Source organism: Balaenoptera musculus, chromosome 1 (assembly GCF_009873245.2).
Source record: "Balaenoptera musculus isolate JJ_BM4_2016_0621 chromosome 1, mBalMus1.pri.v3, whole genome shotgun sequence".
Taxonomy (NCBI): Eukaryota; Metazoa; Chordata; class Mammalia; order Artiodactyla; family Balaenopteridae; genus Balaenoptera; species Balaenoptera musculus.
In genome coordinates, this window is record NC_045785.1 from 117,821,285 (window position 1) to 117,833,877 (window position 12,593).

Below are 12,593 nucleotides of genomic sequence, written 5' to 3' on the forward strand. Positions count from 1 at the left end.
TCTCCTGTGGGCGTGGGTGGGGTGGGTGAGCAAAGGTAGTAGGTTAAGGGTGCTTAGGATACAGAAAGCAGGAGCAGAGGCAAGACAAAGTCCTTTATTAGAAAATATATCAAAATCCCAGCCCCCTGAGCAAGGTCCAGAAGAGGGAGCTACTCCAACACTGGCAGAAAGTACCCTGGGAGGGGCTTCCTTCAAACACACTTCCTGGGAACTATAAATAGAATAAATATTCACAGAGGTCCCGGGAAAAGTCAGATCACTCTTCTCTCCATGGAAGAGGAAGGGATTTGGGGTCCAGCCCTGCTCTTACCCCGTGGGCAGGGGACACCTAGGAGTCATCACAGAAAATCATGACATCAAGGATTCACAGTCATAAGCCCTGGCTGGTGACCCTAGAAAGAGGGACCCCCAGGGCTAGAGGAGCCCAGCTCCAGTCCAGCAGTGAGGAGAGGCCCCTGCCCCCAGCACGGCAGTAGAGTTCATTTCCCCCACATCCCCTCTAAGAGCAGTGAGGAGCTGAGGGTGGGGAGAATACAACTCTTCGGATTCAGTTTCATGATTAAGGAGGAGTCAGTGTGAACCATGGGGAGCTGTGTGGTTGGCAGCAGGCAGAGGGTCGGGCCCGGCTGGGGGCCGGCGCTGCAGCATCTCCTGACGGAAGGCCTGGGAGGAACCAGGTGGGTAACGGGGACCAGAGGGAGTCTGAGGACCCCGAGGGTCAGTTCCAATGTCTGCTGTGATGTTGGTATAGAGAGGGCCCAGCTCTCGAGCCAGCAGTCGGTATGTCAGTGAGTTCATCCCATCTTGAGTCCAGGAATTCCGGGTTCGGACCAGGAGGTCAAATCTGAGGATTAGAGATTGGAGACTTAAGACCTGGAAAGGAACAGCCAGGAATCTAGGAACCTTCAGGAACTGCCTGGCTAGGGTGCAGAATCCTGAGGATCCGGTAGTAATTCCCAGGCGGCCCTCCCATCCTACCTGTGGGGATTTTCCTCGTTGCCCTTATCTCCTCGGTGCTTCACCATCTTATAGTGTCCCACAGATGTGGGGGGCCGAGAGATCTTCATCCCAGCCAGGCGTACCCTATGGGAAAAGTGAGGGCAACGTGGAGGGTCCAGAGCGGAAGAAAGCTGCTGACAGGTGAGCAAGAAGAGCTAAGGCTAGCAAGGACGGAATTGCACGTTTCTTTACACAAAGAACAGCTATTACTAACTAGGCAAAAAAAGTGCCAAGTACTGGAAGGGGAGAGAAAGTCAAACAGAAAGAAGGAAATGGCTGAAGAGAATGTAAAAGCTTGGATGTATCCAGATCCTCAGGGCCTACTGCCAGGCACCCTGGGGGCTTTCAACAATTGGCAGAGGTAGATTTGCACCTCCCACCTTTGTTTCCTAAATCCCAGGAGCTGCCCTTGCAGTCTGGAAAGGACCGGGAGAGGAGCCATTTTCTCAAAAAGGGAGGACAAGACTGGGAGTCACAGACCCAAGCTCAGCAGTTCTTATTTAGATGAGTAGCTGAGCTGCCTCAGCTCTGCCACACCCCCTACCCCCCACCGACATTAAGAAAAGAGAGGAACCAAGTCATCAGGACCTGGAAAGAAACAAACTCCCACTCTGACACACAGAAGCAAGAAGTGAAGATAGCCTGGGAAGGTACTGAAAGAATACATACATTTAGAAATTGCTGGGTGCTTTACAAACATACAGAAGACAAGAATTCATAAAGATGTCATCCCAGAGGACAAAGGGGGAGGAGAAGCAATGGGTCCAGCATATCAAGCCCAAATAGTCAAATGACAGATAGGAAATTGGGTCAGCTGAGGCTGAAGGTCAAAATGTTTCACATGCTAAAAATAAGTTGGCATCATGCCAATGGCACAGGCTTTTTAAAAAAAAAAAAAAAAAAAAAAAAAAAAGTGGTTCTGGGCTATGTGGAGCTGAGCCTCTCCTCTCCCAGCCCTGAAAGGAAGTGTGGTTTGGATGCAACCCTAGCAGAGGCAGGACTAAACTGTCTCTAGGCCCCTTTCCAGCTCTGGAATCCCGTGATACTATAGCCTACTGATCTTATCTTCTCTCCCAGGAACAGTACTAACCAGATCTAAGAGACTGAAGGATAACAGAATGGGGAGCAGCATGCAAAGCCTGACCTGGGTAGACCGGACTGAAAAGACTAAGGGAGAGGAATGGGCACAGTGCAGGACCAGGGAGCTAAAAATTAGTGGTAAAGGGCTATGGCTAGGGGTGGTCTCAGAGGACAGTGATCCAGGCTGGGGTCAGGGAGGGAGGTGGTGGCAGGAAGTCTGACCTGGTAGCAATGTCATCATCCTCACCACCCCAGCCCCAGTATTCATTGGGGAAGCCATTCATCTTCAGATACTGGTCAGGAGTGAGCGCCGAGACCCCTCCAAAGTACTGGGGGTACGGGAGGCTGGGGAGAGAAAGATCCTTGGATTCCACAAGTCTTCTGGGGGGGGCCATCCCTCCTTCTTCCACCGGGTGGTGGAATTCCTGCTTCCAGTACCCTCTCATGCCCTCTACCTGTATCCAAACTTGTTCATGGCAACAGCAACATGCCGGGGTCCTCGGTGGTCACACACATACAGATTGTGGTCATTCTCTGGCAAGAGGTCCACATCATGCAAGAACAAGCAGTCCCATTCTTCATCACGCAGGGCCTCCCGCACCCCAACATTCAGCAGCTTTGCCCTGTTAAATGTTCCATTTCCAGCCTGGAAGATAATGGCGGAGGACCAAACTAGGTCTATAGGTAGCATGGAGAAGAAGCATAAAAGTGAAAAGAGGGAAATCAAAGTGGGATATGGGACAAGGAAAATGAAGAGAAAGACAACTTCTTTGTTTTTTCATTCAACAAAAAATTTTTTGAGCATCAGTATGTGCCTGACACTTACATGCTGCTATTTAGCATTTAATCCCAACAACAAACAAACCATGTGGAACAGGTGGTATATTAGTTATCACTCTTTGCCTCATTTTAGCAGGTTGGGTATCTTGCTCAAGGTCACATATGGAACAAGTGGCAGAACCCAGAATTTTAGCCCAAATCTATCCACTTCCAAATTCAAGAACGGAAAAATCATGGAAGATTATAGGACAGTGGGAATATCCTTAAGGAGAAGTATGGGACTAACACGTTGGCAGAGCAGTGCCAGCTGCTGCTTTCTTTTTATATATATATGTGTGTGTGTGTGTATATATATATATATTTTTTTTTTGGGGGGGGCTGCATTAGGTCTTTGTTGCTGCATGCAGGCTTTCTCTAGTTGCGACGAGCGGGGGCTACTCTTTGTTGCGGTGGCTTCTCTTGTTGCGGAGCACGGGCTCTAGGCGCGCAGGCTCAGTAGTTGTGGCTCGTGGGCTCTAGAGCACAGGCTCAGTAGTTGTGGCACACGGGCTTAGCTGCTCTGTGGCATGTGGGATCTTCCCGGACAGGGCTCGAACCTGTGTCCCCTGCACTGGCAGGCGGATTCTTAACCACTGCGCCACCAGGGAAGCCCCCTGCTTTCTCACATTCAACAGTCTGACCCTCTTTTTTTTTTTTTTTTGTCTGACCCTCTTAAAATTATTTCAGGGATCCATTATATGAGAGTGGAGTGGAATTTGTTTGAGGCTTCCTTATAAGAAAGAAAATCAGAGGGGTATGGGAATTGGGGGTACCTGGTGGATGACATAGATGCCATAAGCAAGCTGCTGGCGCTGCAGGAACGGGTGCAGGTGGTAGAGCAGCAGGCGCAGGTGGTGTTCCCGGGCGCGATGGGGCACAATGATGGCTGTTCGGGACCGGGGCTCACACCCTGCAGGGCGGTACCGGCCCCCCGGTTCCACCCGGGGATTCCTCTCCACAATCTCTGCCAGTGACGGCACTGGGCTAAAGGACACGGACACGGGACCCACTGTTGGGAGGGAATGGCAAGGTCAGGGATTAGAAGGGCAAGAAGAACTGTCCCTGGCAGTCTGATTCTGGGGCTCAGCTCCCCCAAGGGCTTGCTCAGAAATCTCACAAAACCTTGAGTTCCCCATCACTGGGACAGCTTTGCAAAGTCTGGAAGGTGAAGGCTCCTTACCTAGCCTACCTTCTTATTTAAGGGTTCCATAACTCTCCCCTGCCTCACAAGGTTAGAAGCTTACAGTTAGGGGATGGAGAGAACAGATGGACTTCCAACTAACTCACTACACTAGGAGTGGTCTACAAAAGAAGCAAGTCCTAGCCCGAGACAAGAAGAGCCCATAAATGGGTTGTGGCTCAACCCAAGAGCCCAGTCGAAACTCCAAATTTAGAGTCCATTCTATCTCAACCTCAGCCTCCCTTCCAGTTACGTGACCCTCCTGTTCTAAGACCCACTCCTGCCATCCTATGCCTGTCCAAGGCTCCCTGTCCCCACACCTTGGCCTTGCCTTCACTTCTGCCTTCCTTCTGCACTCACCTAAGAGAGGAGATCGTTCTGGACAGTAGGGCAGACCTTGAGGAGCTGGGGGGCCCCCTGGGGCAACAGGGGCCCCAGGCAGGTGACTGAGGTTACTGTAGACATCATGGGGATGAGAGTAGTCAAATGTCGGCTCCTGCTCTCGCCCAAATAGAGCGCTGAGGCTTCGGAAGCCCCCCAGTGACAGGTACATCATGACAGCCAGCTGGGAGCCCACAAGCAGGGCCAGAGTGCAGGGTCGCTCCAGCAGCCTCCGTAGCATCCTGGGGTGTAGTCTGGAGAGGGAGAGAGGAGAGTGCTGGGGCAGGCAGGAAGAGAGCAAGCCAGCAGAAAGAGATCATTGGGCAGGGATGAAGGTGGTGCCAGGGGTAAAGAGGAAAAGCACAAAGTCACAGAAGGGAGCACACAGATGTATGGAAAGAAATAGAATGCTACCACTGGCGCAGTGGTTAAGAATCCGCCGGCCAATGCAGGAGACACGGGTTCGATCCCTGGTCCGGGAAGATCCCACATGCCACGGAGCAACTAAGCCTGTGTGCCACAACTACTGAGCCTGTGCTCTAGAGCCCGTGAGCCACAACTACTGAGCCCGCGTGCCGCAACTACTGAAGCCCACGCGCCTAGAGCCCGTGCTCCACAATGAGCGAAGCCACTGCAATGAGAAGCCCGCGCACTGCAACGAAGAGTAGCCCCCGCTCGCCGCAACTAGAGAAAGCCCGCGTGCAGCAACGAAGACCCAACACAGCCAAAAATAAATAATAAATAAAATAAGAATTAAAAAAAAAAACAAAAAAAACAAGAAAACGTTACCTTTAAAAAAAAAAAAAAAAAAGAATGCTACCACTAGCAGACCTACCACCTGTCACTTCCAGCCCAAGTTTCACTCTCCTCCACCCCTCCCTCAAACCACTCCTATCACCTACTATCAGTCCCCAAGAATGCTTACATCATTCATGTCCCAAGGCCATTTCAGAGCATTCTCTGGAGAACCTCCCTTCCAATTTTAGAGGGGGTAGAGATAGACTCACCTAGGTTCAAGCTGTCTTCTTCAGGATCATGGGGACTCCACGGGGTCCCGGGGGAGCAGAGATGTGAGGCATTATAAAAAATTGGAAATGTCACAGACGACAGAGAAAGGCTCCCTCCAGCACTCCAGCAGCAATCTTAGGACCGGCTGAAACAGAAGTGGTCAAGGAGAGCCAGCCACCCAGAGGGCCAGAGACGAGGATCAGGGTGAAGCCGGTTTCCCAGCTGGGGAAGGGAGGGAAAGTGGCTGGAGAGAAAAGGGGTGGAGCAGCAGATGCTAGGTCCCTGGCCTCTCCCCCATAACCCTCTAGTGTGTCAGATTTACTCTGTACTTAACCATCCTCCACCCCAGCAGGACCAACCTGTTTGGAGAGTGGGGACTGGGAAGCTATTGGAGATCTTACTTTCGCCAGGGGGGAAGGCAGTCTTAACAGGACTGTGGAGTGGCCTCAAGAGAACCCAGGGAGGCGGAGGAAACTGGCTCCTTTCCGTTCTTCACGTTTCTGGGAGCTAGCTCCGCAGGTGCAGGGAGCGTGACCACCTGGGAGCTACATGCAAACAACCTCGGAGCGCGGCGGGGAATAGGATGGGGGTAGCATCCCCTACCTTTTTCTACCTTTCCCCGGTCCTATCGGAGGTGGGGATCAGGGGTTATTGGTGAAATGAGATAGGGAGAGGGAGGGCTGGGCAGAACCTGTCAGAGGTACCTGGGCTAGCTCACCTAGAGGGGCGTGGTCAGCGCTCTGCAGGGGGTTACAGCCCAGTTCTTTCGGAGCACCCTCATCCCACCCCAATCTCCTCCTCCGTTTGCTCTACCTTGCGATGTGAGCCCACCGGCCTCTGTCCATACTTGCACTTACGTCCCCCTCCCTGCTCAAGGCTGTCTCCAGCCTTTACCCAAAACTTCTCACCTTCCCAATTTCCCGAACCTTTCTCCCGTGCCTCTCACCCCACCAGCCCCAGACCACACACCTGACCTTCTGCAGCCAGTCGTCACCATCACCCAGACAGCCGGACAGGAACCGCTGCCGCCATCTTGGAAGCGGGAGCTGCGGGGGCGGGGCCTCGCGTCACGGGGCGGGGCCTCGGGTGGAGCCGCCCTGGCCCAGCGAAGCGCAGGGTCTGAGCACCGCGCGGCCTGTGGGGCACGGGTTAAGCTACCGCGCAGGCTGCTCGGGGCTCGATCCCTCGGGAGAAGGCGCGGGGGCTCATCCCCACCGGACCGACTTCCAGCGGGATTCCACCCCCCACCCCCCACCCCCCACCCCCCAACCCCCACCCCTCACACTTGTGAAAACAGCAAGTCAAACCGGGACCTTTCTCGGGGCCAAGACGTACTGAGAGGCCGGTGCGTCGGAAGACCTCACTCTCGCCCCAAGTTGACCTGAGCCCCTTTCCGAGTGTGTCAGTGGCGCCCCCTTTAACCTAGTGCCACTTATTATCAAAATTATTTCTTGCTCAGGGTACATCGTTGCAGACTGCTCTGGCACATTTTTGTATCCCCAAGGTATCCCGCAGGCCTTGAAATAGAAACGGTTAATAAGACAAGGAAACGTTGAGTGTGGAGGGAAGGGCAGCGTCCGCTTTAATGGAAAAATGTGTTTCCCCAGATGTAAGAGTAAGATGGACGCTTCATTAATATGCAATATGTTTTATCTTGTGGCTTCTACTACCCCCTTAGAATACTGTGCTCCTTACAAGCAGATCATCACACTGAGGAAACTTAAATAACTCGCAGTGTCTGCCTCAAAAAGCTCATTTTCTTTTGTGCGGGGTCGGGGTGGGGATGGAGGGGGGCAGGGTAGTTGTCCACAATATAGTGTGATAAATATGATAGCCTAAAAATTGCACCTCATTCACAAGTTGAAGTTTGGGAAAGGTTTCGCAGAAGTGATGGCTAATGGGAAGCCTGAAGGACTTTTCTATAGCATGTCCTTCTGTTTCATAAGATTCCGTCTCCATGGAGCTATTTTACAATTCTGTGTAGGTTAACTGATCCACATGCAAATTCTGTCCTGTCTGAGAGAGTTTCAATTAACCCCCGACTCCCCTCCCCCCCGCACTGTGGGAAAAACAAAACAAAACAAAACAATTTTGCCTCTCATTTTCATATTTCTGTATTTCTGTTCTGTAAATGTCTGTTCTTTAGATTTTTTGTTTTTTTTAACTAGTTATAACATCTGCTGGTTTCCTTATGAGTTAAATAAATCTTTAACAGGTGTTCATTTTTATACGTGTATTGACAAAAACTCTCTCCTTGACCAAATTTTAGACAGGCTCCCCTGAGCCCTCTTTTCTAATAGGCCTCATCCTTGGGCCTGTAGCCGTTTTTAGCAAGAATCCTGCTAAGTCAGTTTAGCAAGAATCCCCTCACCCTTAATTTCTGATCACCCTGGCCTGCCTTTAGCAAGAATTCTAAGTTGGTTGAGCAAGAGTCTCCCTACTCTTGATGTAATTTTCCATCTACTGACTCATTCTGCTTATTGGCTATAACTATCCACCTGTCCTTAACTGTATTCAGAGTTGAACCCAATCTCTCTCTGATTGGGATAGCCTTGGCACCTATTGCAGTAGTCCTGAATAAAGTCTTTCTTACCATTTTAACAAGTGTCAGAACAATTTTTTCTTTAACAGTGTGAGAGTCATAATTTTACCCTTTTCTGAAAATTATCTTTTAACCGATGAATAGTGTTCTAGACACAGGAAACCATAGTGCAAAAGTCTGGAAATGAGGAAGAAATTAGGGAGTTGGGGAAATTAAAAAAATGGATCAATAGGCTAAACGATAGAGTCAGGGGAATGGTGAAAGAGGAAACTGAAGAGGTAAATAGGTGCCAGATAATGAAAGACTCCATAAACCACATTAAAAGAGATTGAGTTTTATCCTGTGGGCAAGAAGAAAGCCTTAAAGTGCTCTAAACAGAGAGTGCTACGATCAGAACTAGGAATTTTACTCCGGTGGAAATGTGGAGCATTATTGGAGTGGTCAAGACTGGAAGCAGGGACCTATTAAGGAGGTTACCACAGCAATCCAGGAGTGAGATGAAACTCATGCAAAACGAGGTAATATCAGTGGGACTGGAAGGAAGAGGACACCTTTGAGAACTTTTAGGAGGCAAATAGGACTTGGTGATTGGCTGGATGTGTCAAGTCAGGGAGTTAGAAGACTCCAAGAGGACTCCCGGATATCTTTTTAAAAATTAATTAATTAATTGATTGATTGATTAATTTGGCTGTGCCTGGTCTTAGTTGTGGCATGTGGGATCTAGTTCCCTGACCAGGGATAGGACCTGGGCCCCCTGCATTGCGACCGCAGAGTCTTAACCATTGGACCACCAGGGAGGTCTCGACTCCCAGATTTCTAATGTGGACCACTGGGTGGATGATGGCGACATTTAATGAGAAACAAAACTTAGAAGAGGCACATTTGGGGGAAACAGTGGAGATGACAAGTTAAACTTTGGAACTCATGAGTTTGAGGTGCCTATGGAGGCTCAGAATTAGATAATACTGGATTTGAATACAACGGCAGCTTTGAAACCCACTGGCTGTGTGATGTTCAGCAATACACTCTCTGGGTTTCATCCACACAGTGAACCCATCTTACGTGGTTTTGTGATAATTAGTGAGAATTATGGAAAAGGGCCAGCAGACAGCAGATATTCAATACATCTGATTTTGAGCACCAAGTAAGAGCCAAGTAAAAGCCCTCATTTTTTTTTAAAAGATCTCACTGTGTAGAGGAAAAGACAGACATACAGAAAATTGAAATGTAGTTCTTCTAGAGGACCCTTCCTCAGCCTCTGCTCGTCCACGGTGTCCTACTCTTGTAAAACTGACCTTCACCTTCTTATCCCTCCTACCTACCATCTTCTGATAACTCCTCTACATTCATTTGCAAGCTCCGTTTTCAAGAACCTTCATCTCTACTCCTTTTCACCCTGGCCACATCCTGGGCTTAGTCATCCCCGAGAATTGCTAGTTTCTGAAACCTTAAATTCTTATATGCTGGTTTCCACCACAACATCCTATCTTTCTGTATTCTGAATAAATCCTGGGGCCCCTAGAGGCCCAGTCATGACACACAACATAACAGAAGAAACCCAGTCTAGTAATAAAAAAAACGAATTTAACATAATTTAAATCTCTACTTAGTTTCTCAAGGAAACATCAGAGGCATGGGGGAGGGGAGAGTGAAGCAGGAGCACATTTTAATACACAGCTCAATGTCTTTAAAATCCTCTCTCCCCCACTTAACATTTTCTACCGAGATGGTAGCTTCTCCCCAAAACTACGCCTTCCAACTCGACTCAGTTGCTTACAGAATTATCCACCAGCTTCAAGTCTGTTCACTTTACTTTGATTTTGCATAACAGAGCAAAGCCTGGGAGCTGACCTAGCAAGCAGAAGTTCTTTTTTCTTCCACCACTACCCTACTCTCCAAAAGCCCTTATAGCTTACTTCTAGAAGGGGAGGCAGGCACCTCCTCCAGGAACACTTCCTTGACCCCATATTCTATGCCCCTCTTCTATCATGGCACCTATCACACAGGTCTGGAATCTTTGTCTTACCTGACTGTCTTAGCCACCAGACTATGAACTCTCTGAGGACAGAGACCATGTCTTCCTTTTTATTATCCCCTGAAAGTAACCTAGAACTTTTGGCACAAATTCTACAAAATAGCCCATTTTAGATCTGACCTAGAAAGTTCCTTGGTATACTTATTTTCTCATGCTAATGCAGGAGTGGGAAGGGAACAGGGAACGGAAGAGATTTGAGGGGAAGAGAATCAGCATGTATTGACACTTACTAGAAGCCACACACAGGGTCAAGCATTTACATCATTATATTCTTAAGTTCTGACAACCTCTCCATAACGCAGGTGGTAATATACCCATTTTACAGATAAAGAAACTGAGGCTCACAGAGATCAAGTAATTTAAGATCATGCCATTACATCTTGGCTCTTGCAAAGCTTAGATTCAGTCTGACTCCAAAAATCTGTGCCCTTTCCAGACACTGTGAGAGAATGATTTGATTCTAGTTTATAACATAATGGCTTATTTATTGAACAAATAAGTGGGGTGAACAATTCATTCTCACTGGGGAATTAGGTCAATTAATATATTTTCTCTGACCCATTTTCAGGCCCCAGTTCTCACATTTTCAGCTTCTCAATGCTTATTTGCATCTACATTATCAAGAGAATGTGCTAATGTATCTCTATGGAGTTGGACATGTGTATGTCAATGTGTGTCACTGTTTGTGTATTTGTTTATTACTGGGTTTGTAGGGCCTGTTATTGGTTGCCCAAAGATTGTGAGGGATGCCTTCAATCTATACTTCCTCCCCTCCCTTTCCTTCCTAAAGCTACTTAAGTTCTCTGGGCCTGTCCCCATATAAGGTCCTATCTGAGGAAGTTGTTCGGTATTGTTGTTCCCCCCCTCCCCTCATCTGCCTCTTTCTGAGCATTTTTAGAACTGGTGGTTTTCCACAGCTGTCAGCTGGTTACTCTTGCTGCCAATGATTTTAGCTTGCCCCCAGCGACAGTCAATGGGGAAGGTGTTCAACTGGTTCAGAAGCATCCTCTGAGCCAATAAAATGTTACCACATTAAGTTCTACTTTCTTCCCCCTTCCTCCCCCACAAGTCCTGACCAATGGGATGCTGGTTTTGTCAATTACTATCAATCTGGTATTTTAGAAAACAAAACACTGTAATACCGTATGGAGATTATAAAGAAGTGGAGCCAGAGATGGAGTAGAAATGTAACCGAGTAGTTGCTCCCACGGCACCCCTCAGGAATGCTGGCTCTCCCACCCCCACCACACAAACAGGGGTTGGACAAATGCCCAGATTTCCTCCGCTCTAATCACTGAAGTCGAGAATCTCAGGGACAGAAAGAACTTAAAGAAACTGGCCCAACTCACAGTTATTGCTTCGACCTCTTCCCCCACCTTGAACACACAGGCACACTTGCCATCCCATAAAATAGTTGTCCATCTCTCCTTGAACTTCTGCAGGGACGGGGCTCTCTCAGCAGTCACCTAGTCTTCTTCCTCCAGCTCATCACCATTCTTTTTCCCTTAAGGACCAGATACTTGAACTGTCTCCATGCCTTCTTCCTTCCTGTTATTCCTGTTTCTCCTCCTGCTTGTACACCCACACCCCAGCTCAGGCCCATGAAGGCAATAAGTGGGCCGACTGAGGAGTCAGAGCTCATCTTGGCTCTTTGAGGGAGGTAGGCCCTCCCCACATCCATAGCAAGAACTTGTTCACTCCTGACATCAGGATATTAGGCAGTCTACAGCCTGGGTCTGGGAAGGGTGGTATGGGCGAGAACATTCCAGGAAGGGGTGAGGCCTTGCTAGGGATTTAGGGCCAGGATACCCATCAATTCTCTTTGAGGAGTAGCTCTCTCTTCTCTTCTCTTTCACTGTATGCCTCCCCGCCCCCCACCCCAACACCCAATCACACAGGTAGCCTCTAAACTCAGTAACTTTCCAGGAAAAACTGCTTCATGGCAGTCAGAAGCCTACTCAGTGAGTAAAGGGCTTTCTCTTAAAATAATGGATAGAAGTGATTTATTACCGTCGGCACTAAAGAAACGTAAGAAGGGCTATCATGATTACCTGTTCCTCAAGGTCCAGCCCAAGACTCACCCTCCTTAACCCTCATAGCCCATTAAGCCCAGGCATCAATCTCTGTACAGGTCAATTTGCCCTTATCGTACAGTTCTTTGTACCATCCAATGTTTCTCTTTGTGGAGGTATAGTACAGAACCTTCCCCCAGACGGCAGTGAGCATCTTTATTTGTGTATTGTTTGCGTTTGTACTTTACATCTACTTAGCACAGAACTCTGCTTATTGTACCATCAGCTCATAGTATTAAGGTCTGTCTATAAACATGTTATTGGTGGTCCAATTTTGCTAATCAGATGAAATAGTTGAAGATCGCTCTGGCCTTGTCCCACTCTCCTGTTTCTCCCTCCTCTAGCCTGGTTGGTAGGAGGACAGGAGGAAGGGCCTGGGCCCAAGCACAGCAGTGGGGGCCACGCATACGGAATAAAAGAAGCTGAGCAGAGTAGGGGGCTGCCCTGTTCCCAGTGCTGCCAAGGGAGTAAGTGCCA

At 48.8% G+C, this 12,593-nt stretch overlaps 1 protein-coding gene across 2 annotated transcripts; it reads right to left on the reverse strand.

Moving 5' to 3' along the window:
* Positions 1-74: 74 nt before the first annotated feature.
* B4GALT3 (beta-1,4-galactosyltransferase 3) lies at positions 75-6,603 on the reverse strand. 2 transcript variants are annotated; one of them, XM_036831634.1, is made up of 8 exons: positions 6,437-6,603; positions 5,467-5,612; positions 4,439-4,713; positions 3,672-3,907; positions 2,535-2,725; positions 2,302-2,424; positions 979-1,083; positions 75-844 (listed from the first exon to the last, which is right to left on the reverse strand). In XM_036831634.1, exons 3-8 carry the CDS (start codon positions 4,698-4,700, stop codon positions 571-573), a joined length of 1,191 nt encoding a protein of 396 aa, XP_036687529.1. In that variant the 5' UTR covers positions 4,701-4,713; positions 5,467-5,612; positions 6,437-6,603; the 3' UTR covers positions 75-570. The 2 variants fall into 2 exon arrangements, with proteins under 2 accessions (XP_036687529.1, XP_036687537.1); XM_036831642.1 differs by having other exon boundaries at positions 5,467-6,603.
* Positions 6,604-12,593: the final 5,990 nt, after the last annotated feature.